Source organism: Lygodium microphyllum, chromosome 3, assembly GCF_053477565.2.
Source record: "Lygodium microphyllum isolate KBCC chromosome 3, Lygodium_microphyllum_v1.1.10, whole genome shotgun sequence".
NCBI lineage: Eukaryota > Viridiplantae > Streptophyta > Polypodiopsida > Schizaeales > Lygodiaceae > Lygodium > Lygodium microphyllum.
In genome coordinates, this window is record NC_141137.1 from 95,622,315 (window position 1) to 95,649,518 (window position 27,204).

Sequence of the window (27,204 nt, forward strand, 5' to 3'; positions counted from 1 at the left end):
ACAGAACAGTCCCTGCACGCAGCCTAGAGCATCAGTGAGGGAACCAGGACAGACTGGAAGCAGTGGCAGCACCAATGCCGGAGACGGAGACGGAGGGAGCAGTGCTGTACCTGCAGAGCACAATGCTGGACTGACTGGGGGGGCTGATATAAATAGCCCCCAGGCCAGCAAACTGGCCGACCTGGCCAGATTTGGCCGACCAGCCAGATCTGGCCGACTATGGCCAGATCTGGCCGACTGCCCAGAAAATGGGCAGTCTGGACAAAAACAGCCCAGTTTGGGCTGTAAAACACCCAGGGCTGCATGCTGACTAAGGTAGCTATCAAAACAAACTGACAGAGCTCCTCTGTCTCCTGTCAGACTCTGACAGGAGCTCACAACCAGGAGATGACAGACTCAAACTGAAGAGGAGCAGGCTAACACTATGCACCGTATTATTGTATGCAAACTCAACCAATGGCAAATACTGCTCCCATTGTGTCTTATGGTTTGAAACATAGCACCTCAAAAGATCCAACATTGTGGAATTTGCTTCCTCAGACTAACCATTTGTCTGCGGATGGAAGGATGATGAGAATTTCAGCGTGGTACCCATATTTTCAAACAACTCCTTCCTGAATAGACTGGTCATCCGAGGGTCTCGATCACTGATGATCGACTCAGGCATACCATGATACTTGAAAATGTGCTGCATAAATAATTGTGCCATATGATCAGCCTTTATCTTCTTCCTCACCGGAATGAAATGGGCTTGTTTGCTAAACTTGCAAATAATAGTCCATATTCCATCATTCCCTGTAGGTGTCCTAGGAAGCTCAAAGATAAAGTCTATAGCAATGCTTTGCCAAGGCCTATCCGGAATAGGCAAGGGCTGCAACAAGCCCGACATCTTTTGCCTATCACGCTTTACCTTCTGACACATGATGCATGCCCTAACAAACTGCTCTACATCATGCCTCAAAGCTGGCCAATAAAAGAAATGCTCCACTGCCTTGACTGTGGCATCAATACCTCTGTGTCCTGCATATGGAGGAGCATGACTTTCAATGATCACTCTAGGCCTCAACTGCTTTGTGACACACAGTCGTCCATGCATCAACAAAAATCTATCTCTTAGCATAAAATGCTCATGCCTTTGGCCATTGTAAAGCTGATCATAAATATTAGCAAAGTCTGAATCAGCAGCATATTGCTCTTTCACGGTATCCAACTTAGTGTGATAGACCGTAGTGACGGCTGAAATTTGTGGCTTACGTGACAGTGCATCAGCCACAACATTCTTTTTACCATCAATGTGTACAATCTGAAAATGAAACATAGAGAGAAAATTTGCCTATCTCATATGCTTCTCTGACAACTTTGTTTGCGTCAGAAAGTACCTCAAAGTCTGATGGTTTGTTTGCACTGTAAAATCAGCCCCCAACAAATAATGTTTCCATGTAGACAGTGCATGAATTACAGCCAAGAGCTCTTTCTCATAAACTTGTAAATTCCTCTCTACACTGTGGAGAATTCGGCTCTCATAAGCCACAACTCGGCCATCTTGCATAAGGACAGCCCCAATGCTGTTACCACATGCATTACACTGAACCACAAATGACTTTCTTAGATCAGGCAACACAAGCACAAGATCTGAAGTCATTTTTTCCTTCAACTTTTCAAATGCTGAAATTTCCACTGCTGTCCATCTAAATGGCACATCTTTCTTTTGTAAAGCGTGCAATGGAGATGCAATTTCAGCAAACCCGCATACATACTTTCTATAGTAAGAACATAAACCCAAGAAGCTGCGGATCTCATGAACATTCTTCAAAGCTGGCCATGAACCTATTGCTTCAACCTTAGAAGGGTCCATACGAATACCATCAGCTGATACAATGTCCCAAGAAGTGGATTTTATGCAAAAAGAATTCACTCTTTTTGTCATTGATAATCAGCCTATGCTTACGTAGCTCATTGAAAACAATGTCCAAGTGCTTTCTATGCTCCGTCTCATTCTTTGAATAGACAATCATGTCATCAAAGAAAGTACCCACAAATGCTCTATGTGGCCGAAAGATGCGATCCATAATCCAATTAAAAGTGGCAGGAGCATTCATAAGTCCAAAAGGCATGACAAGAAATTCATATAACCCAAAAGATGTCCTAAAAGCTGTCTTAGGCACATCCTCCGGTCTAATGCGTATCTGATGATACCCACTTTTCAAATCTATACAGCTGAATATTGCTGCCCTCTGTAATCTATCCATAACATCATCGATCTGAGGGATTGGAAAGCGGTTCTTTATTGTGATCTTGTTCAGAGCACGATAGTCAATGCACATATGCCATGAACCATCCTTTTTCTGCACCAAAAGCACTGGAGAACAGAAAGGAGATGAGCTGGGCTGAATCATCCATTTTTCTAATAGCTCATTTACCTGGCTTATAATCTCCTCCTATTGGGCTGCACCGACTCTATAGGCTACCTCCAGGGATAAGGTCCATGCCATGATCTTTGGGTCTTTCAGGTGGTAGTTGCCCTGGAAGTGACTGAGAGAAGCAATCAACATACATTTTCAGAAATGACATGCGATCCTTCTCTAATTTAGACATATTCCCAACATTCTCACTATCATCCTTATCCTTAGCAAAAACTAAATACGTTGAAAGATGAATTTTTATTACTTTAGAAATAGCAACTGCAGATACAACAGGGACAGATTTCCCTTTCAACTTTACATCGTGTGAGTGTCTTTCCCTTATGTTGAATAGTGATATCTTTTGCATATGAATAAATCATTGCATGCATACGGTGGCACCATGGCATACCAAGCAACACATCACAACCCTCAAGTGGAGTAATGTAAAACTCTTCGCTGTTCACATATCCCTGTATGTGCAACCGAAGCTTTCCAATGAGTGGTGTGACAGGTTCTGCATGACCCTTACATGCCATTCCAACTTTCCCCATGGCTCCCATCTCATCCTCTTTGATGCCTAGACGGGCTGCCATGTCATTAGAGATGGAAGTTGGCTTGTGTACCATTATCAAAGAAGATCAATGCATGCTGATCCCTAATTTTGCCCCATGCTCTGCACAACTCAGTAGCATCATCATTGGGCTGATCACTAACAACATCGGGCACCAATCCCATTGATGTTTTGGGCCTTTTACCCTTAGGATCTCCCTGATTTTCTGATTTTGCAGCTTGCTGCCTATTGGGACAGTTCTTTGCAATATGACCCTCCTGTTCACAAATAAAGCATTTATTTGCAGCCATCAATTTTTTACAATGTGCCAATGTTTTCGAGCCCTTTCTTTGCTGTTTTGGCCTCTTTTCAGGCTGGTTTTCAGATATGCCCCTTTTCTCAGCCTTAAACAACTTTTTATTCGGCTTCTCCCCGCGCTCTTGGAAGCCCGAATCCTTTCCACGCAGCAAAGTATCGGCTGTAGCAGCAGTCTCTATGAGCTGAGACATGCTAGACATGGTGGATTTTATTCAAAAATCCCTAATTCCTTCGGGCAGCCCACATACATATTTTACCACTTGCTCATGAGGGGGTACAGTATGATAAGAAGTGACGGGCAACAATGCATCCCAAAACTTCTTATTGTATTGCTCTAAATTCTTGCATTCCTTAGCATCGAGCTTGTTCCAAGCTGTCATGATGTCCATCTCAAAGGTACTAGTCAACCAATTTGATGCAAACATTTGCTTGAATTGTATCCATGTTGACGGTGCTCTACCTTGCATCAAGAGCGTGGACCACCACTGCAATGCATTCCCCTTCAAGAAAGTGGCTGCCTTTCGAATCTTAGAGGATTCGGTGAAGTTTCCCCTTGAATAGGCTGCATAAACTGCTGAATGAAGGTCAAAGCTTTCAGCCTATCTTGTGCACCACTGAAGGACTCAAACTTCACTGCTTTTCCACCCTCATCATAGTCTTGCTTCCCCTTTGGGAGTCAAGTTGTCTTACACTGGCTTCTGCAAAAAGGGTGCATTTGCTGTATTTACATTATGACTAAGCCCAAATGAAGCATTTGGATGACCAGCAGTCATTCCTTGAGCCCCATAAGCATTCGGGGGTGCAGATGCATTGCCAAACATTCCACTTTGTGCCCCAGGCATCAAGCCAATGCTACCATACACAGGGTTTTGCACATTTTCAGCCATACCCGAAAACAATGGGCCTTGCACACCATGCATTGGCTGCTGCATACCATAGGGATTTGTGCCATGCATTTCCGTATGTGGCCTTTGGCCAACCATGGCATGAAAAATCGTGCTACCACCAAAGTATCCTGGCTGCCCCATCATAGCATGTATGTTCAGCTGTCCAAAATCCATTGGATCGGCACTTCCATAATGGCCTTGCATTTGCATTCCTTGCCCCATAGGTACCAACTATTTAGCTTCATTCGCCTCTTTAGGAGCTTCAAGTGAAGGATTTGGCACTACCTTCGGTGCATCTTGCTGTCCCGAAGGTATAGAAGTTGACTTCTTCTTCTTCCCCTTGCTGTCCTTCTTCGGAGTATTCAAAAATCGGGTGAACTGAGGATCCTTTGCCAATTCAGCAAAGAGATTTGCTGCTCTCCTCATCCGATTCTTGAAATTGTCATCAAATTCCTCTTCACTTTGCTGGTCATCTACCTCATGATGGCTTGAAGGCCTTGCATCTTGCCCAACAACAACATTTTCAGCTTGTTGTCCATCATGAGAGCCTTGTTCAAGATTAGGCATTGCATTTCCTTCATTCCCATGAGAATGTCCATACTAGAGGCATCATCACTGCTTGATTCCATCTCACTATATGAAGACATGTTGCTGTAATTTCTCAGCTGAGCACAAAAATCAGCACTAGCACAAAGCTTTGGCTTGCAATCAGGTGCCTCGGGCTCACCAAATCAAGAGATTGAGTAATTATCCCGGCAATGGAACCATGAAACCAGCCTTCCTTCTCGGATAGGGTGGTTTAACCTGATTAAGCACTTAATTACAGCAATTAACAAATGAACATAAACTGAAATGCTCACTTTACCTTCATAAACTTGGACTGTGGACACCTAGTTGGCCCCAAAACTGGCGCCCCTTTCGGTATTTCTTTAATTTCAATTGCTGATGGATAAATTACAAGCCGAGATTTCACAATCTCCTTGGCTGATTCAAAAGCCCCTTGCTGTTCCAATAATCAGCAAAGCATTCGGGCAAATTGCCCCTTGATTTTCACCCAGGACTTGCTCTAATGGAACCCCATTTGGTCAAATGCTGCCCCAAATTCACAATAGATGGGTTGGCATCTGAAATCCTCACAATTCCACGAATTTCCGGTGTTGATTTCAGTATACAATGCCTTTGACTGATGGCACGGGTCCCAGGGTGGCTGCTAAACTCTTATTACTGCTGTAATTTAGGGTTTACAGCAGTAAACTCTCTGCTGTCCACCAAATTTGGCTGTACTTTGCTACCCATGGCTGAGAATTGCTGAGAATACTTGAGTATAGATTGGAGGAGGTGAGAGAATGCTATAGAAAGAGAGAAAATAAGCTGAAATGTATCTTCTGATTTGTAGCTCTGATGACAAATCTGATGGCACCAACAGCTTCAAAAGGGGGGGTAAAACTTGAGCTTAGCTAGTGGGCCCTCCTCTCCTACCGTCGCCTCTCTTGAGACGGAAGAGAAAACCTGCTGCCCCCTGTCCTGTCGCGGCGCGCGATCAGTCGTCGTCGCCTCTCAGAGCCAAATCTGATTACCTTCTCTCCCTCCACCAAGCTCCGAATGGCTGCCATTCAGCTTCCATCACCCTCCAACAGCCTTCTCCCTAGTTGCATGGGAAAGTTTTGCCAAGTGGCAGCCTTCCTAGTGCATTTTCAGCCATTAAATTAATTTTTCAGAATTAATTAATTCTGAAAATTATTTTCAGCCCTTTTGACCTTGCCCAATTAAACAGGCTTATTTGGAATGAAATTGGCTGAGCCATTTGCAACTTGGAGTGGTTTCCAACCTTTGTTGACCCTTAGACTAGCATTAATTAATTAATTAATGCTAGTCCCTAGTGTCACCACTGACACTTAATGGCCAAACAATTGTCCTAGGGTCCAACCTGGCACCAACTGACCATCGAAACCCAGTTGGCATAACTTAACACAACTTTTGCCTTTAGCACCCACTGCATCCTTGGGGTCCTTGGTCCGTTCCCATGAAATAAGTGCCATGTGTATCACATGTGCTAAACAACCTTGCACATGTTACTAGCAAGATTAAAGCATCTCAAAATTTCACATCCCCATGACACTGGTTACCAAAACATAGTAGTCGGAGGTTGAAATTTGGTAAATACAAGAGTTTACCACCAAAGGAAGGCTGAAAATTGATCACTCGAGATAGAGAACTACTAGGTGACAACACGAGAGGTGTTTGCTGATGTAGATGGCCTACTAGACAGTAAAAACGCAAGTATTGCAGTAGTAGCATGGTGGGAGAGATAGCAGTAGCTTGCTGCCTGGCACTAGATGCTAAAAACATAGGCTGATAAAGTGCTAGGACAACGCAAAAGATGAAGACCTCCAAACATCAAGACGATTGCTGAAAACAAGCCTCCTAGGGCTGGATAGGGATGGGCTACAGTCGTTGATGGGTGGACAACAGATGGTAGGTGGTTGATAGCTGAAATTTGCACAGTTGAGTGAGAAGCCCGCACAAAAGGATGAGGGTGAATGATGGGCAGCTTGTTTATTTATAGATGTTGAAGGGTGCCCCAAAAAATTAGGGTTTTGAGGGACCATTGAAACTCTCTCGAATCGTGCATTAAATTTGCCTCTTCATTAATTAAGCGTGTTTTGGTGCTGTTTAAAATGATAATCAGCTGTAAAGCATGTTTTAGCTCAACACCATGGAGACACAAAGCTACCACTATCAACTCATCTTGTCTATTGTTCTTCTCTGCAGGTCCCCTTTTAGGTGGAATTCTTGTTTATAGGTGGATCTTCTCTCACACCTCTTAGGTGCCTTTTTGGGCGTGAGAGGGGGTGTTGAGAAACCCAATCATCAAGTGCATTTCTTTTTCTTAAATTCCTTTTGGCTTCACACTTGCAGCCCCAAAAAGGCTGGACGCCCATATTCTTGGGCGCTACCCAAGACAGGTCATGGAGTTGATTAGGGCTAGACAGCTGATGGAGATGTGCCAGCAGTCACAAGGGCTGGACAGCCACTGGAGAGGGCAGTTGACGTGAAATATGCAAGAAGTGCGATGACCTGCAAGACAAGGGACGGGATGAATGGTGGGCATCCTGTCTATTTGTATTTGAGTGGATCCTCCCAAATTAGGATTTGGCTTATGGGACACAGATACTCTCTAGGACCACATATTGTTTAATGAAACTCTAGGTAATTCACATGTTTTCGGGTTGTTTTAAAGAGCTGATCAGTTTATAATGCATTTTGAGGCTCAAGGCAATACAAGTAATGGAATGTCTCTATTGTGGTAGTTGTGACAATGTATGATTACTCAGGGATACTATTTATGGGCAGAGTGTAGAGATGGTCTTGTCTTCTTTTTATGGTTTCATCTGACTGACCTGGTATTGCTGTCATGATAGCATGGAATTGCTGCATGCAGTCTATAGGCTTACTGCCTTCAATCTTGACCTTGTCTGTTTGAGTTTGGACTGTTTTCTAGTTTCTGAGTGGCTTTGCTGTTGGACAGAGGGCATTTGTGTTCTTGGTTTGTGTGGTGCAGATTTTGTTGGAATATGTGAAGTATGTGTTGGCCTTTGGTTCACATTCCTTGGAATTTTTCTGTTGTAGTCCACATGATTGCCGAAGTTTTTCTGCATCTATAGAATTTAGAGGATGTGTGGATGCTAAAAGGATCATATAATTCGTACTTGGGGCTTGTTTGTTCCTACCATCTTACATTATAAATACAATCCACAAGAAAGTTCACATTGGTATACTGTGGTGTTGGTGCTCAGTGCAAGTGCTTTGGATTACTCTTTCTCTGTTCTGGTTCAGTTCTTTTGGATGTACACCGGCTGTTGTTAAGCTAAGAAATCAGGGATACAGATGCTGACAGCTAACACCAACATTACTCTCCTCTTTGACAAACTGACCTTTTATTCAACATGCTAATTGTTTGTTCACAACTTGCTTATGGTTTGCACCTGTAATAAAACAACTGAACAAAGAAGGTGGTTTGGCAATGCTATTGCTTTTTAGCCTTAGACTGGTTTACCAATGGGCTCATAGTTATAGACACTATGCTGATTCTTCTTTGATACCTTCTTTTATGGTGATTGTTGTTTTTGGAATTTCAATGTGCTATGCAGGTCTCTATTGAATATGGTTTGTGTGAGGTGTTGAATGTAGCAGCTATTAGAGTCCCAAGTATGTCTCCAGAAGGGCCTACAATAATGGATATCAAGGATTTGGAAGCGTTATTACCTGCAGGCACCATGGATAAATCTGTTGAAAAGATATTGCCAACGGTATTGATATCTCTCTTTCAGTTTGATGCTCATATAGTCTTTATTATCACTAGCATAACATAGTTTCAACTTGGGAAAAACCCGTAAAATTTGTGGACAAAGACACAATACATGAGTGGTTATGGCTTGTGTAAGTTTAATAACTGTGGTATAGGATTATATCACACTATATGTGTTAAGTCTTGATGATCTGGGATATAATTTAGCTGCCCAGTTCTTAGCTCTACAAACCTTTGTAGATAACAACTAAGATACAAAGTAAAGCTTTGAATGATGACCTCATTCTATTCAGAACTGGTTGTTTAATTCAAAGCTGAAAATTGATACAAATTTGAGAGGTGCTGTTTGGATACAGATTTATACAAATTTGAGCGTTTGTTTTGTCCAGCTTCATTTCCGTGTTTGTTCTAGATTCTTGGCTGAATTTTCCATTGCTCTTGCTTTAGGACATTAAATGCGAGATTGCACCAATGATAGTGTGTGCAATCTTAATCTCCGCAAATTGTTGCCCTTCTCTAAGAGAGGCAACTGACCCGTGCACATGACTGGGGGCTTGGGAGAGAGAGGATTGCCTCTTTGGTGTTACATGAGCTTCCATTCTTTGTCTTTTGCCGGAGATGGATGTGGATGTGGATGTGGAGTTGACATGACCAACAATGGAGGCATCGGTCGAAGATAAGACTGGGATGAATTACTTGCATTATTGCTACATGAGGAAGTCAAACTTGGTCTCAATACAGGTTCGAGTACCTCTCAGATCAGAGATAGTCTTTTACTTTAGTCAACGAGCTAGAGGTGGTAGAGCTCGTGGAGCTTTTCGAGGTCATGGAGATACTCGGAATACATATGGACAGCAGCAACAAAATGCATAACAAAGCTCAAATGCGCAAGGACAACGAGGATCTAGAGCCTTTAGAGGTAGGGGAAGATCACCTAGAGGCAGAGGTGGCTCTTGGTAGTTGCATGAGCAGTCTAACCGTACTTCTCCATCATGAGTAGCCATAGGTGTTGGTCGTGACACGCTACCTCCTCTACCTCTCATCTTTGTGAGAATGTCATTTGCAATGTTTCGAGGGATCTCCTTGCATGGAGCGACTTGCACTTAAGATGATGAAGTCGAGTCACACCACTTGTGTAGTGCTTCTCACAATACTTGCACATCTAATGGTGGGAGTTACACTTCTTTGTGTCCTCTACACGGATGGCATCCAAATTGAAGGCCTCATGCTTCCTTTGCATCATGATACTAATGGTTGCTTGGAAGTTCAAGTGGAGAGAGAGAGAGAGAGAGAGAGGGAATCCAAAAACTCGTGGATCATGGACTCCGACATGTTTGAGGATGAAGGAAGTGCCGCCGGTCGTGGCGAAGAAGGTATCTGGGGTGGTGAAGAACTCCCGGAGGTGGCCTCTTGAACTGAGTAGGTGAGGGTGAAGGGCGGGGCTCAGATTGAGCAATGAGTGGGCAACAGTCGTTGCTTCTCAATGGAGCGGACCCAGAAGCCGAAGTAGAGGAAGGAGTCGAGTAGCCACTGTCTCTCGAAGGAGCGGACTGACGAGGAAACGGTATCAAACAATCAATGTCTCTCGATGGAGCAGATTGCAAAACTGTGGTCTATGGTAGCCACTGTACTCGGAAATAGATGGGAGTTGATTGCCGTTGGCATTGCGACGATCTCCAGGAGGTCGTAGCACCAATTGATCCTCCATGTACTCGAAAGTGTTAGCAGATATTAGTCAGCTCATGGTGTGAGTCTGTGTTAGAGGCTGGGCATTTTATGCAGCATTTTATGGCACATTTTAGTGGCCATTTATGATGTATTATTTAGCATTTGTTGCTGGCCGACCAGCATTAAATGCTGGCCGACCCGCATTTTATGCTCCCCACTTTTGTGGCTATTTATAGGGCTCCTCCTCCACAGTCTTGAGTACTTCAGCCATTAGTGGAGATCCTTCTGGGAGAGAGGAGCCGGTGCTGAGGTGCCCACGCAGCCAGTGACTCACCGTTGTATGCTGCTGTCTCGTGTTCGATATGGATTCTATTTCCCGAGCATACATCTGAGTTCTCATCTGTCTACTGTGTTCATTCTTTCTTCTGTCTTGTGTTTCAGCATTTATTTCAGCATATTCTTTACGCTTCCATTGCTGCACCACTTCTGACATGGTATCAGATTTCAGGCTGCAACCTATTTGTGCTGTGTTTTCTTGCTGTTTTCAGGATTTACACCCTTCTTGCTGATCAGGCGGCTGTCCTTCCTGCTGGCGACTGCTGATTTGCTGCTGGCGACAGTGTTTCAGCATTTGCGTTTTGCGTTTTTCTGGACAGATTTGCGTTTACTGCTGTTCCACTCTTTGCTGCCCGTGTTTCCTTCATCAAACTGCTGGCAACAGTCTTTAGCCCCTGTTTATTCAGTTTGCAGCCTGCGTTTTGCTGTTTACAGCATTATTTTTGCCCGTTTTTCTGATTATTCAGGCCGTTTTTGCTGTTTTTGACAGTTTTAACCTGATTTTTTTCACTTTGTGCAGCAGCTTTTGGCTTATTCTGGTCAGCCTTTGGGTTATCTTGCATGTGAACTCACTATTTTTGGTGTTTTTGGTTGCGTTTTGGGTGTGCTCACTCTCCCAACGACCTTCTTTTCTTCTACTTCTCTTCTTATCCTCTCCAAATGGCTCTTCCGTCCACTTCCTACAAGCTCCCCCCGGAGTTTGATGGAGTGGCTAATGCTTTGCGGGCGCAGACATCATCGACTCCTGTCAGTTTTACACATATGACCTCGATGCTTCTTGAGCATGAGGCATCCTTGAGATTACAGGGGCGGCTTCCGGCACATTATGGAGGTGAGGCTTATGTAGCTTCAGAGAGGGGTGACAGGAAGAAGAAGTCGCAGCCACAGTGTTACCATTGTGGGAAGAAAGGTCATCTACGGAAGGATTGTATAAAGTTAGCGGCGTCCAAGAAGAAGGAGAAGAAGTCGAAGCGGGATGCGGACTCCTCCGATGAGTCATCATCTGCCTCTGATTTTGACTCCGATCCTCCAGCCTCGGCCACGGCCAAGACGCGGAAGGGATCGTCTTCGACAGATCGTGGGAAGGGATTGATGGCCCCTTCCACAGCTGCTTTCTAATGATGGCATGATGTCATCCCTCACGACTCCTCAGTGCCAGAGAGGGAGTGTGAGCGGGTGTTGGTGGGGTTGCAGTGCCTCATCTATATTTTGATACAGGTGCACAGGTTCCAGAGAGGGATGTCCCTGACACATCGACGGTATCTGGCAGTGAAATCCTAGAGACTGGAGTTGATTTCTGGGTTCATGATGAGCTGTTCTTCTTGACAGAGAGCAAGAGGCTTTCGTCTGGAGCTCACATGAGGGGACACTTTGGTGGTTTGGCCAAAGGCGGGGAATCCATGGTCACATGTTCAGAGACATGTTTGGCAGATTGGCTTTGTCTGTCCTGAGTGACATAGGTGACATTACACAGAGAGCTGCTATGAGTCTTCTCTATTTTCAGGTGTTGTTGGTATGATCGACATCGACATCAGATACTCTCCGAGGCATCTTGGTGGTGGGCTGGCCACTCACCGCTTGGACATCCATGGTCCTTCTGGTGTTTCTTTGTTGTGTAGTTTATGATTCTCCATCATTGTACTATTTCATTGTATCCGATCACCCATGATCTGAGAGAGGGTGTTAGCAGATATTAGTCAGCTCATGGTGTGAGTCTGTGTTAGAGGCTGGGCATTTTATGCAGTATTTTATGGCACATTTTAGTGGCCATTTATGATGTATTATTTAGCATTTGTTGCTGGCCGACCAGCATTAAATGCTGGCCGACCTGCATTTTATGCTCCCCACTTTTGTGGCTATTTATAGGGCTCCTCCTCCACAGTCTTGAGTACTTCAGCCATCAGTGGAGATCCTTCTGGGAGAGAGGAGCCGGTGCTGAGGTGCCCACGCAGCCAGTGACTTACCGTTGTATGCTGCTGTCTCGTGTTCGATATGGATTCCATTTCCCGAGCATACATCTGAGTTCTCATCTGTCTACTGTGTTCATTCTTTCTTCTGTCTTGTGTTTCAGCATTTATTTCAGCATATTCTTTACGCTTCCATTGCTGCACCACTTCTGACAGAAAGGACTTAGTGCGCATCCGATGCGTCTTATTGCGTTGAGCATAATACTCCGATAGACGATGTAGAATGATCTTTGTGGCCTAGAAAGGAGAGGTGACAAAGGGAGTGCCGGGTGGGAGACACATATACTCCGGGGGGGTGGGGAGGCGAGGAAAGAAGAGTGCGAGAGCTTGATTGCCAAAACTCCAATGATGCTTAGGAGAGGGAGATGAGAATGCTTACTAATTTGGTATGGAAGGGTGGAGGGAGAAGCACCTTTTATAGTATGGGAGAAGAGGGAGATCCAAGAGCATAGAGGGATGGAATCCAAGGTTGAAGTGTGTGAAGCTAAAGAAGGGTCAAGGCTGAAGTTGGCTGGAATCCATGGGGGCTGAGGGGGGTTTGCACAATTGGACCAAGTTGTATCCAAGGTAGAAAGGTGGGCCAAAAGTGCTTTATAGGTGGGGACACACAAAAACACGTAGGCATAGGCGAATTTGAGGCAAAGAGTGCGAGCATGAACACACTAGACATAGTTGCCAGTTGGGCTTGCTTTTTGGCAGGAAACCATATGAATTCATATGGTATAGTATGAGGTTCAAGTGCTATCTCTTGGAATAGCAAGAAGCAACCGATAGTTGCCCTTTCTTTGACCATGGTCGAGTATCAAGCGGCATCTTCTACCACTTGTGAGACTGTATGGCTTCGGGGATTGTTAGGTGAGCTTGGCTATTCGCAGCCCTGAGCTACTAAACTTGTATGTGACAATGAGAGTTGCATAGCCTTGGCAAGAACCAACATTTTGGGGCCAATTGGTGTCGGCTATCTCTTGTGATTGGTAAAGTGTAAATCTTGTTCATTTCTTAAATTATTGCTTCCTCTAAATTACTTGTGAACTAGGGAGATAATTTGGACTTCCCCCTGTGTCCATATTGGAGTCGAAAGATGACTTTGATTTCTTGGACTTTTTTTTCCCTTTCTTTGGCTTGGCTTGCCTTTACCCAAAGAAGATGTTGTAAAGAACAACTTTGTGCTTCGGCTCCGAGAGAATTTCTCCTTGTGAGAGTCGAGATGCATCTTGCTCAAGTACCATTGCAACTAGCTCCTTCCAAGTGATAGTATCCCTTGTACAAGAGGTAAGACCGATGTAGAATGTGTCATACTTCGAGTGATGAGAGAGGTGACAAAAGCATCACAACAAGGTCTTCTAAAGCCACTATCTTACGAAGGGATGCAGGCTCATTCTGAATTCGCTCCATCTTGTTGATGTGGCTCTTCATCATAGGGGAATTTGCGAGACATAGAGATATCAAAGCTTCAATTGAAGGATCATACGATGCTCCAATGTTAGACGTGCTAAAGAGATGCCAATTTGGTCAAGACTTTTGCTAGGGTGCAAATGCATGAGCATAGGGTTTGTAAAACTCAATAAGAGAAAAAGCAAGCTCCGGTGTTGAGCTGATTTTGTAAAGTAGTTGCTCCAACATGGGATCCATGGTAAGTTAAGGATATAGGAACTGCCACAAAATTCCATAGGTCAAAGGTATTGAGGACGCACTTGACTTTGCATGGTTATAGAGAATAGTTCTTCCCATCCAACTTTTTAGAGGCAAGAAGAGAGGGTAGGACACCTGTTTGGGGGGTGCCATAATGTTCAATTGTGGATTAATAGCTAGGAAGATGTAACAAGGAGAGAATGATATGAAGGTGGTTGGGAAGGAACCTAGTCATGGTCCATTTGTTGAGCCATGTCACAATCATTGTTTGGATCTTGGCGGTTTGATCAATGATACTCAGGGTTAAGGTCGTGTGAATGCTAATCTTTTTGGTTTTAATCATCACTTTGATAGTCCTCTAGGTTTTGATCCACTTGATCTTGCTGATTGTACTTGTTTGCCATCTATATCCTTTGAGAATCCTACAAAAAGCAAGAAAACTTTGCTATTGATAGAGAAAGCGACCTGTAGGATGATGATGTCTGCTTGCCTGTTTGGGGCAGTTTGGCTATTGTATGGTAATTCTGATGATGTCAATAGTTGTTGAATTGGGAGTGTCCAAGGCTAGAAGGTCAATAGGTGCTGGATAGAGGTGCGAGTTTGCAAAATATAGGTAGAGATGTAGTGTGTAAGAGATTGAGATTGATCATGCATCGTAGAGAATTGCCACATTGATTGAAACATTGCCACCAACACTAGAAAAGATGACGTCGACAGGTGCAAATGGTTGCTCAACACTATAAAGTACAAATGACACAATCAGAAACACAGCAAGGCGATGGTTGTTCGAGGTAAAGCATAGTTTGTGCAGGTTGAAAATAGGTTGCACTGACAGAAACGTGAGTTTGTAGCACTTGGAGAAGGCCATATAAAGAGATACTTGAACATCGAAGATAAACACAAATGTATGGTAAAGCATAGAGTGATAATAGAACTCATAGGTGAAGAGTAACTCAAAGACAATGAACATAGGAGAAGAATGAATAATAATACAATGTTACATGCAGCGACAAGCTCACAGACCTGATGTAGGACATGGTGTGGAGGCATGTGTGTATAGCTCAAAGGTTGATCAAAATTTTGGGCTCAACCTAGAGTTCACGTGGGAAGTGGCTACAATCCTCCCTAAAACGTAACTCCTTTGCGAATCAGAAGGAAAGGAAATAGAAAGAGGTACACCTTGTTTTGGATTAAAATCCAGGCATTTGGCATTTAATGGTATTTGATACCGATCTAGGGGCTAAAGAAGACTCGGGAACACTTGGGAGATGAATTGGCCTAGCAATTGGATTGTTGATTGGTCAGACTAATTTCGTGGGCACTAAAATAGTTATTAAATTATTTTTCAGAAATTTAAAGCTGAAAATTAATTTATTGTTGGGTTTTACTCACGCCTATGCTCACACAAGAGTGTCGGTGATTTGCACGTAGGACATTGGGACACTTTTTACTCTCCGTAAGAGAGTTTCCCCCCCCCCCCCCCCCCCCCAGTCACATTATTCCTCGTTTGTGTATTTACGTTACACATTTTGGTCACTTACTGCACATTACACACATCTTTGTGTGAATACACTTTAAGTCACTTACACAACCCTAAAGTCTAAGGGTTGTACTTTGTAATTTTATATCTCACTTTCAGCCAATCAAGTGTCGAGTAATGACCACACACTCTCTCTCTACTACTGTTCACAGTCTCTAGCTAAGCTGAGGTGTTGTCTCTCACTTGTTCATCACCAAGAAGTGGTAATAGAGCAGCTTTGGCCACTTGGCAGCCACCTTGGCCACCTTACAGCTCAGCTGCAGCTTTGCCTGTGAGCTCGGTCAGCTGCCGCCCTGTCTTGCACCAGCAGCCGCCATCTTGCAGTCTGCCACTGCAGCTTTACCTGTGAGCTTGGTCAGCTGCCACCCTGTCTTGCACCAGCAGCCGCCATCTTGCAGTCTGCCACCTGCAGTCCACCCAGTCTCGCCTCAGCCACCTGCAATCCGCCCGCCAGCCCACCACTCCTGCAGACTGTGCTGCTTGCAGTCTGCTCGCCAGCTCCAGCCAGTTCATGACCTGCAGCTTTGCCCACCCTGTCTGCAAGCTCGGCCAGCTGCACTGCCCTGTGCCTAGTGCCACCAGCAGCAGTTCCACTTGCTCAGCTCTGCTCGCCCTGTTTGACAGCTCTGCCAGCTGTTTTTGACAGCTCTGCTCTGCCACGTCACCACATCAACATACCTCTGGCTTATCTTCAGCTGCCATAGGTATATTTTATTATTTTATTCAAAATATTAGAGCCAAAGCAAAGGGCTTTTGCAGGGAAAGGTCAATTTCTGCCTCAGCAAGTGCTTCAGTGTACAAATTGCAGAAATTTGCAGGCATTTGGGTCAGCAAATTTGGGTGCTTTGTGTTTTTGACAGACATTGGCATATGTATTGAGGTTTCAGTCTGAAAATGACTGAAATCTTGCACATTGGATCATCAAATTTTGGGGCTTTTGTGTTTTTAGTGCTGCTGAGCACTCCTACTGTATTGGACAGCGCATTGCTTGTTGAAATCTGAAAAATTTCAGCACATTGAGGCAGTAGCGGTCAAGTTCAACACAATTTAGTTGACTACAGCTTGGCATTTGAAATTTGTAGATTTCCAGGTAAGGCTAGCTTTTGTTATCGCTCTTGTGCATTTGAAAGAGTTACATTTATCATGGAAAATCAAAGACAGAGTGATGTCTTCACTTATGTATCAAAAGAGGGTAGATTGGATGGCAAAAACTATTCTCTATGGTCCTTCATGATGAAGAATGTGCTGGTTGAAAAAATATTTGGGATTATGTCAATGGAGAAGAAGTATGTCCTGGTGATATGGCTCTTGCAACTCCTCCACAACGAGGTCGTGGTTAAAGGCAAGCTGCCATTCAGCCACCACCCCAAAGAATAGCTGCACAAAAGGCTTGGGACACTAGGGATGCCCAAGCATTGTCACTTATTGCATTGGCAATTCAACGATCAATAATCTCTCATATCCGTTTTGTTGCTAGTTCACGAGTAGCATGGCTTGTTGGGGAGCTCAGCTGAGAGGAATGGAAGTTCGAGGAGTGAGCGTAAGAGTGTGAGAGCAGTGTCAAGTACGATTCGATAAGAGTGTACCAACAATGTGTTGGTACACAAAGAATAAAATGTATTTATACTTGGGGCATGTAAGGGTGCATTCACATGTACAATGTGCGTGTACTATACATGGGGGTTAAACCGGGCCTTTATCCCAACAACCTCCCACTTAAAGGTCTGATGTGAATCTCTAACTAAATAACTCTCACTAGTCATATGCAATGCTTGTGCTGAGCTTTGCCTGCAAGTCTGCTCAACCATATAGCTTCCTTAGAAGCTTCAGTAGCTGATATGTATTCAGCTTCAGTGGTATCGAGTGCAACAATGTTTTGTAATGTGGAGCACCAAGAAACAGCCCCACCAGCAACTGTGAAAACATACCCGCTAGTGGACCTATGAGTGTCCAAGTCACCTGCCATGTCTGCATCACAATAACCGTGCAAACTAAGTGCACCCTACCCATAGCAAATACACTTTCTTTGTGTATCCTTTAGGTATCGAAGAATACACTTGACAGCCTCCCAATGTGTTTTGCCAGGATTTGACATACACTTGCTAACAACTCCCTCTGCATGAGCAATGTCTAGATGAGTAGCAACCATAGCATACATAAGAGAGCCACAAGTTGATGCATAAGGGACTCCTTTCGTAGCATTTGCTTCCATGTCATCTTTTGGGCTGTTGTCTTTGCTAAGCTTAAGATAAGGAGGCAAGGGCACCCCAAAAGGCTTAGCTTCAGCCATGTTAAATCTGTATAGTACCTTTTCAATGTACTTTTCTTGAGATAAAAACAACAATTTTAGTGTTTATCTCTACGAATCCTCATACCCAAAATATACTTTGCATTTCCCAAATCTTTCATGGAGAAGGCTGATTTCAGCTGATTTTTGAGAGCATCCAAGCTAGTTTTTCTTTTCCCAGCTAGCAACATATCATCCACATACAAAACAAGTATGATGGGGCTGCCATCTGTATCCTTTTTCATGTACAAGCAATGGTCTACATGATTGCATGTAAAATCATGAGATAGCTTAAAAGTGTCAAACTTTTTGTACCATTGCCGTGGTGCTTCCTTTAGCCCATAGAGGTTGCTTTTTGGCTTACACACGATTTGCTCTTTTCCAGGAACTACAAAGCCCTCGGGCTATTTCATGTAGATTTCCTTATCAATGTTACCATGCAAGAAAGCTGTTTTTACATCCATTTGATACAACTCTAAGTCCAATACAACAATGAGAGCAAAAGCACACGTAGAGTGGTCATCTTTACAACAGGTGAAAAGACCTCTTGGAAGTCAATCCCTTCCTTTTGTGCATACCCTTTGGCAACTAGCCTTGCCTTGTACATGGGTTTCCCGTCAACTGTCTTTACTTTGTACACCCATTTGTTTGGAAGTGGCTTCCTTCCCATGGGCAGAGACACATGATCCCAAGTATCATTTGCATATAGAGATTTAATCTCTTCCTGCATAGCTAGCTCCCACTTATTGCTGAACTCAGGACTTGGCCTCTTTGTATGTAAGAGGCTCACCCTCATCTATAAGCATCACATAATGCAAGGAGGGGTCAAACCTATGTGGTTGCTTTCTTACGCGTGTAGACCTGCATATCCAATGATTAACATTTTTAGGAATTGGGTCTACATCTGGAGGTATATTATTTTTAGTATTTATTGGCTATTGTAAGCCATTTTCAGCATGCTGTTCATGCTATACAGCTCCTCCATTTTCATTACCAGTACCTGCATTTTCATAATCAGCAAGCCTATCTTGCTGTCCGTGGCCTCCTTGTGCTCTTATTTGCTTTCCATCATCATGTGGCTCAAAAATAATTGGCTGATCATTAGTTTCAGCCTGTGGTACAACACCATGAGGCTCATTTTCTGAAGTAATAGGTGGCTGCAAACTCTGAAATTTCACCTTTTTCATATCTTCATTAGAGACTAAAGTACCTTTCAGCAATTTGACCTCATTAAACACAACATTACGGTTGCGAATAATTTTCTTGGACTGAGGTAACCACACTCTGTAGCCAATTCACCCTCATTACCATAGCCCATGAGAATGCCTTTGGTGGATTTTGGGTCAAGTTTGTTCCTCAGCTCATCTCTAACATGCACAAAAGCATCACAACCAAATATGCGTAAATGGTCACATGAGGCCGATTTGCCAGACCAAACCTCCTCAGGGATGCCATTATTTAAGGACCTGTTTGGAGAGCGGTTGCAAATGTGAACTGCGGTTTTGAGTGCCTCTCCCCAAAATTCATGAGGGAGATTAGCAGTGGACAACATATACCACACTCTTTCACATAGAGTCCTATTATATCTTTTAGCCACCCCATTTGAAGAAGGGCTGTAAGGGGCTGTAAGCTCCCTCTTAATACCATGCAAGTCACAGAAGGACTTGAATTCAGTTGATGTGAACTCACCTCCATTATCAATTCTCAAGTATTTCAGTTTTTTACCCGTTTGAGTGGTCACAACTGCATGAAAAGTTTTAAAAACAACAAACACTTCACTTTTCTTTTTCAGCAAGTATAGCCAAATCTTCTTGGAATAGTCATCAATAAAGGAGACAAAATATGCAGCACCACCCAACAATTTCACGGGCATAGTACATACATTAGAATGGACTAAGTCCAAGACATTGGACTTATGAGAGACACCAGAGTAAAATGAAATTTTTATTTGCTTTCCAAATTGACACTCATTACAAAAGTTAAGTTTAGAGCCTTTTTCATCAACCCTCTTCAGAGAGGTAAAGACATCAAGTCCTTTTTGGCTCATATGGCCTAATCTCTTATGCCATAACTCCAAGTGGCTGCAAATTTCAGTAACTGCAAGAAACTTGCCATTCAAGGCTTTACGGTGCAAACAATACAAAGTGCCCTTCTTGGTTCCTTTTGCAATCAGCATGGAACTCTTTTTCACTTTCCACAAACCACCACCAAACAGTGTGATGTAGCCATGCAAGTCAAGCTGACCAACAAATAGTAAACTCTTTTTAATGCCAGGCACATATTTGACATCTTTTGACACAAGCTCTTGACCATTGTCGAAAGACAAGTGTACAGTGCCAATTCCATCAATGCTACAAGCATGGTTATTTCCAAGATACACCTTTCCATAGTTGCATGCATTGAACATAGCAAAACACTCCAAGCAAGGAGTTATATGGAAAGAGGTATCGGAGTCTACAATCCAAGTCTGAGTGACACCACCATCAACTGACAAAAGTGCAGCAATCACATCAGCCTTGGTAATTTGATATCCTGCATGTGACATACAAGGGGCATCATAATCAACTGCACATAATATATCAGCCTCTATGTGAAAGTTTCTCTATGACCACACTAGAGGCCACATTTGCCTTTGGCTGCCTCAGATGCATCTGTCTTATCTTCCCTCTTCTTTTTATCTCGTACATTCTTCTTTCTCTCTTGTTCCTTCTTGTAATATCTGCAATTAGGTTTCTTGTGGCCCTTTCGACCACAGTGATAGCAAGTAATGTCACTCTTTTTCTTTCCTTTACTCTTGCTCTTGTTTCTTTGTCGTGCATTTGCATTTTTCTTTTCAGCCTTGCCTCTTACATTATAAGCTGAGTTGTTGCCTTCTCCACTAGACATACGTCTAATTTCTTCATTCAAGATAGAACCCCTCACCCCATCATATGAGAGATTGGGGTTATTGTTGAGTGAAACCACTAAGGTCTTCTAAGAGTCAGGCAATGTCATGATAAAAAAGATCGCGCTCAACTTATCATCAAAGTCCATATTTGCATCTTTGAGCTGATTTCGAATCCCTATAAATGCACTCAAGTGCTTAGCTGCAGGTTTTGACTCATCCAGTCGCATATTCATCAACTTGTGCATTAAATGCACCTAATTAACAGGTGTGGTGATCTCATAGGTAGTTTTCAGCTTCTTCCATATTGCATAATTTGTATCTAAATCCTTAATGTCATTCAAGATGTCATCAGTGACACCCATCTTAATGTAAGCCACAGCCTTTTTGTTTACTTTGGCCCAATTTGCATTAGACATTAATGCGGGTTTATCTTCTTGCAAAGCATCCTTACAATCCTTTAGAAACAAAATGCCCTGCATACGGTCTTTCCAAAGGTCAAAGCCATGACCATCAAACTGTTTGATTTCCATCAAACTCTTGATGTTTGAACTGGAAGAAGTTGCAGCCATTTTATCACAAACACAAGAGTAAATGCATTAAACTGCAGAAACACAAGTTGAACCAGCAAAATACAATGCTGTTCTTTCTCAACCAGGAATAAATCTTTGCTGTTTGTACATGAACCATCCACCACACGGGCAAAAATGCAGAAATTTACCAAATTCTGCGTAAATCCCCAAAATTTCAAGTCCAAAATTACATAAATGTCAGCCAATCTGACCCAGCTGAGCAAAACTTTGCAAATACATGAAAAGCCCCAAATTTTTGGGATCCATTGTCAAGTAATTTTGCTCAAAGTTTTGGCTAATTTGGTAGAATCCCCAAATTAATTGAGGTCACTACACGCAATGTCTACAATTCCTGACTTCAAAATCACTGAGGGACGTAAGCAGAGTCAATTTTGGAAAAAGCCCCAAATTTTTGGCTCGATTTTGCACAGAATTGTTGATTGTGCTTCCAATGCGCGAACCCCCACCAAGAATAAGGGTGTCTGAAAGGATTAAGAGAAAGATTTTATTTTTTAACAAAAAAACTTTTCGTGACTTGAGGTGGGTCTGTTGACCTGTCAGGCGGGTTGCGTGGCCTATCCGCCGACGACTGGCCGTCACAATCTGACGCTGCGTTGGCTGCTACGTAGTCCCTTCCACGTGCCACTGCCCGTTGCTGCCCGCGACCAACACGCCTGGTCTCTTCGCTTGCATGCGTGGTCTTCCGTTTGTTGTCAGCCCGACACGCTCTGTTGTGTGTCTAGCAAACTCTTGTCCGTCATCGCACCAAGTCGCGTGAACTACTGTTTGCGCTGGTCCATGCCCGCCTGTTGGATGCCGTCCCCTGGTGAAGACTGGTTACACTGGTCAGCAACGTGGTCTCTTGACTCCAGTCTGGTCACGAAATCCAGTGGACTCCTTGCGCGCTTGACAATCTTGTACCGTAAGTTTTGATACTAGTTGGGGAGCTTAACTGAGAGGAATGGAAGTTCGAGGAGTGAGCGTAAGAGTATGAGAGTGTGACGGTTGGAGAGAGAGAGTGAGAGAGCAGAGTCAAGTACAATTCGATAAGAGTGTACCAACAATGTGTTGGTACACAAAGAATAAAATGTATTTATACTTAGGATACATAAGGGTGCATTCACATGTACAATGTGCGTGTACTATACACAAAGAATAAAATATATTTATACTTAGGACACGTAAGGGTGCATTCACATGTACAATGTGCGTGTACTATACACGTGAGTTAAAACTGGGCCTTTATCCCAACATGGCTTATACTTGAGCATATGTTTGCTAGAAAAAATGATACTCACATTTCCTTTTTGAATAAGGAGCTTGAAAATGTGAAGATAGAAGAAGGTGGTGCTATGCAAGATCACCTTAATAAAATTTAGGACTTGCTCGAGCTGTTGATGAAAGTAGATGAGTATTATTCTGATGCTCAGACGATCTCTACGACTTTGAACTCTTTGCCACCTTCTTATTTAGCCTTTCATACAGCATTGAATCTTACAATGTGGATTTCTATGCAGCCACTTACTTTTCTTTAGTTTGTTAGCTTATTGTTGGAAGAAGAGCAAACTAGGAAGAATAGTGGGGTGGATGTTGTAGCTTTTGAACAAGCTTTTATGGCAAGACAGAAGCGCAAGGGCAATCAGTCCAGGAATGCTTTGCAGAGTTCTAGAAGTTTTGAAACTTCATAGAACAACAAGACACAGAGGGGCACACAAGCCAAGAAGGTCAAGTGCCATTAGTGTAAAAAGCCAAGTCATTATATCACAGAATGCAATAAACACATTGCCAAGGAGAAAAAAAAGGAGTCTGGGATGGCAGTTTTAGACGCACCTTCTACTGTTGTAGCTATAGAGTTTGCATAGTTTGTTATTGACCGTGACTACTGTTTTTATATTTGCAGTTACAATTCTTTTTGGACAGATAGAGCATTTAGTTCTACGGAGGATGCTAGCACTTGGTTCTTTGATAGTGGTGCTTCTAAGCACATTACATCCCGTAGGGACTTGTTTATTTCTGTTGTTGCAACTCCTGTTGGCAAATCAGGGCAATGTATCAACAATGCATCTTATCCTATTAGAGGTGTTGGAGAGTGTGTTTTGAAAACCATTGATGGCTCTACTCTCCGTTTGCAGGATGCTTTATATGAGCTAGGGATAAAGAAGAAATTGCTGTTCATTTATTCTTTAGCAAAATATGGAATGCAAGTCACTTTTGATGATGATAAATGTATGGTCAAGGATAAGGAATTCTTAACTTTGGTACTCATTGGCTCATTATGTCATGGATTTTAGGAGTTGGATGCTCATTTGGTTGATCGGTCAGTTTATTTGGCATCTACTATTACTCTTGTTATATCATACAGACAGAGTTATGGCATGCTTGTATGGGGCATGCGAACTATTACAGTTTGATGCTTATGTCACGTACTCAGATGTTGGAAGGCTTACCTCTCTTGGAGAGACCTCCTGAGCACATTTGTGAGGGATGCATTTTGGAAAAAATGCATCGGTTTTCTTTTCCTCATGATGTTGCTTTTAAAGCCATGGCCAGGTTGCAGATTGTGCATTGAGATGTCTGTCTACATTCAGATGTATGTGGATCCACGCAGACAAAGTCATTGGGTAGATGTTATTACTTCGTTACCTTCATTGATGATTTTACACAGTTTTGTTGGGTTTATTCATTGGTTAAAAAGTCAAAAGTATATGATGCAATTTTGGTTTTTACTGCACTTGTGGGAAATCAATGTGGCTAATAGATTAAGACTCCTCGTTGGGACTGAGGAGGGAATATATGTTTTTCTTCCTGAATAATTTTTTGAAGCAAAAAGGTATTGCACATCAATATACTATTGCATATACTTCACAACAGAATGGGGTTGCAGAAAGAAAAATTAGCCACTTATGAAGATGACTAGATGTATGTTAAAAGCTAAAAAATTGCCACATGGATTTTGGATGGAGGTAGTTATGTGTGCTTGTCACGTTTTGAACAGGTACCCTACTAAGGAATTGAAAAATATAATGCCTTTTGAGGCTTGGAATAATCGTAAACCTTCAGTTGGCCACTTTCCTACTTTTGGGTGTCTTGCATATGCTCATATTGTGTAATGAGCCCGCCTATCGGCTGTCTAAGTACGTTTTTAGTGGTCCATTGAGAGACCAATCTAAGCGATGCCACCCCGCACTCCCATGGAATGTTACGGGGTTTGTCGCCTAGGGTTTCTCGAGTCTGCCTCGCAACGGAACGTTCGCGGTCAAATCCATTGGGATCGACCTGAAATTTGGATTCCTACTGGTCAAGATCTCTTGACAGCATTCCAGTGTCGGGTCTTAGACATCCTACTTTATGTAGAGATACCTAAGTCGACGTAGATCCACGCCGCGCTTGGTTAAAAGAGAATGGGAAATGAGAGAGATGCGATGCTTAACCTCTCTACTTGTAGGGGATAGTCCCATTCCAGTCCCCTAAAATGGCATGAATCAGGGTTTTAACCTAACAATTTCTAGGTGTCGGTAAAACCTTGTGAGAAGTCTCCTAGTTTTCTGGGACTACCTTGCCGTAGAAAGGACCCGTCGAGGGTTCCGTCCACCCGTTTCCCTCAATAGGCGTTCTTTAGTTATCTAATTAGGTCCTATCATATTTATGTGTGACATTTAAAATCAGCTTCCTTAATTAAGCCTTTTAGGGAACAGGGTTCGTTCGCGTAATTTATAGCACAGTCACGAATACAGAGCAAGTAGTCCTTTTGACAAACAAGTTTAAATAAGTTTCTTAACTTATCTTTAAGTTAATCTTTGTTTCTTGGCTATACAGGAGAAATTATATATCATTTCTGCCTTGCAGAAGTAACTGATCCAAATCACATGGCACTACAATTTCCATCCTTTATCTAGAACAGGATCTTCCAACGCCACAGATGTTGGGGCCACGGAGGTCTCTCAACTCCCTTTCGGACTTGGCAAGGAGTGTCCAGAGCTCCACCTGACTTGCAAGCTGTCTAGGAGTGAAACATCATTCCCGTGGTTGGCCTTTTCACCACTCGACCTTCAGTCCGTGAGTGGAGCAATGCTCTTTTCGGGTTGATCCATGGTGTGATCTTGGAGATGATTCACCCGTGCAAAGAACCTTTCCTTAATTAATTCCTTTAAGAATCAAGCACAATCAAGGCAGTCAGCCCTAATATCATCTTTCAAGAAAACATTCCTTTATCCTCATGGCAATTTGTTATCATAGATCCCAGCCATGAATTTATCATCAAATACAAGCACTTGGGATAATCATCCAAATGACAAATCCAGCAATCAATTGAATATAAAAGCATTTAGGATGTTGTTTAACAAAACCAATTGTATTTCCAAACAATGTAAGCATAGATGCGATAACAGTTTTTATCTGCATATTCACTCACCCCCTTTTTTTGGATCTAAAAGCAATACTATGTAACTTTTACTTAAGACTCTCTTCCTTCGGCTAAGGTATCTGTTAAGGTCTTATATAAGTATACAAGATGTAAGTTCCATTGATCACTTACATTGATCGACAACCCAACATTCTTCCTAACAAATATAAAAGTATTGGTCTTCTCTTTGACTTAGGGTTTCTTATCCCTACAACTCTCCACTTGCCTTTGAAGCTTGGAATTGTTGTTTGTACCTAGCCTATCCCTGCGTTGGATTGATGAAGATAGTAGTTATCAAATGGACCTCAAGGCATCCTAGTTTTAGTCCTTATGACTCTTGTTTGTGCTAACTACGTACATCTTCAAGTTCCCAATCTATTAAATATGAGCTATCAGTTCGTGATATTGGCAAGAGCTTGGACAAAGGTCTAGACTTTCGAAAAAAATGATTCTCTTTTAGAATAGGTTGCTTGCTATACAATTCATCAGGCGTGCAAGCTACATCATACTTTTAGTGAGGTGAAAAACATATCTATTATTTACGAGAAAAGGGGAGTCGACAATACCTTGGAATATTATATGATGCTTGTGCTGTGTATGGATTTTATCGCATAGCAACTAATTGCGATTTACTTCTCTTGATACATGTACCTCGCAAACTCCATCTTTGAATATTTGAGATGAATTTATCATTTTCAATGACCTATTCTAGTGCGGTATAGTACGGCTCCGATGTGTCCCACGCGAAAATTAAAGCAAGCAACTACAACTTAGAAATGTACTATTTATATCCGGTACCATAGTTGTATTGGCGGTGATACCCTTGCTCGGGGCTTCGTTGCAAATTGTGGGATTGCCACCTGCACTCGACATTCTTTGCTTGGGAGCCATCCCCGATCTTCCTTTCTTCTAGGCGCAACCCGCGTAGGAGCACTCTCTTGCTCACGTAGAGGGGCAAAAAGGGAGTAGGAAGCTCACAGGGTAGTGAATAGTCTCGCGGGAGAGAGGGAAAAGATAAGTGGTCACTCTCTAAGGAGGGGAAGAGAAGGAATCTTCCACAAGGTTCTCTCTCTCTCTCTCTCTCTCTCTCTCTCTCTACAACGTTCCGTTTAGGCCTCTTTTTTTTTTTGAGAGGGGGGGGGGGGGAACGGGGGGTTTATAGTGGACGGAAAGTAGGGAGGAGGTGTGGTGGTGGTGGTGTCTACCACCTATCGCTGTCCGTATGGCGGCAGGGCTTCTTAGCCCCTCCAGGTAGCCGCGGGGGCTCGATATGCCCAAGGGGGGGGAGTGGTAGGCCACATGGCCTCCCCCTCGATTTCATATTCATCATCGTCCTCTCCTTCATCATCATCGTGATTATCATCAACTTCTCCTTCTTCCTTCCCCCTTTTTGTCTCTCTACATGAGCAAGAGGTTGTCGAAATGTGGCGGGGGTCGCGCCTAGAAGAAA

At 43.1% G+C, this 27,204-nt stretch overlaps 1 protein-coding gene across 2 annotated transcripts in view; it reads left to right on the plus strand.

Annotated features, from left to right (window-relative positions):
- Positions 1-27,204, plus strand: part of LOC148038634 (uncharacterized) — a 145,484-nt gene that overhangs the window by 12,441 nt on the left and 105,839 nt on the right. For both annotated transcript variants that reach the window (XR_015689881.1, XM_087673868.1), the window contains exon 2: positions 8,309-8,467. Coding sequence is in view for 1 of the 2 variants with exons in the window: in XM_087673868.1 (XP_087529994.1) it covers positions 8,309-8,467 (159 nt within the window). In the remaining variant the exon portion in view is untranslated. The remainder of the gene's footprint in view (positions 1-8,308; positions 8,468-27,204) is intronic.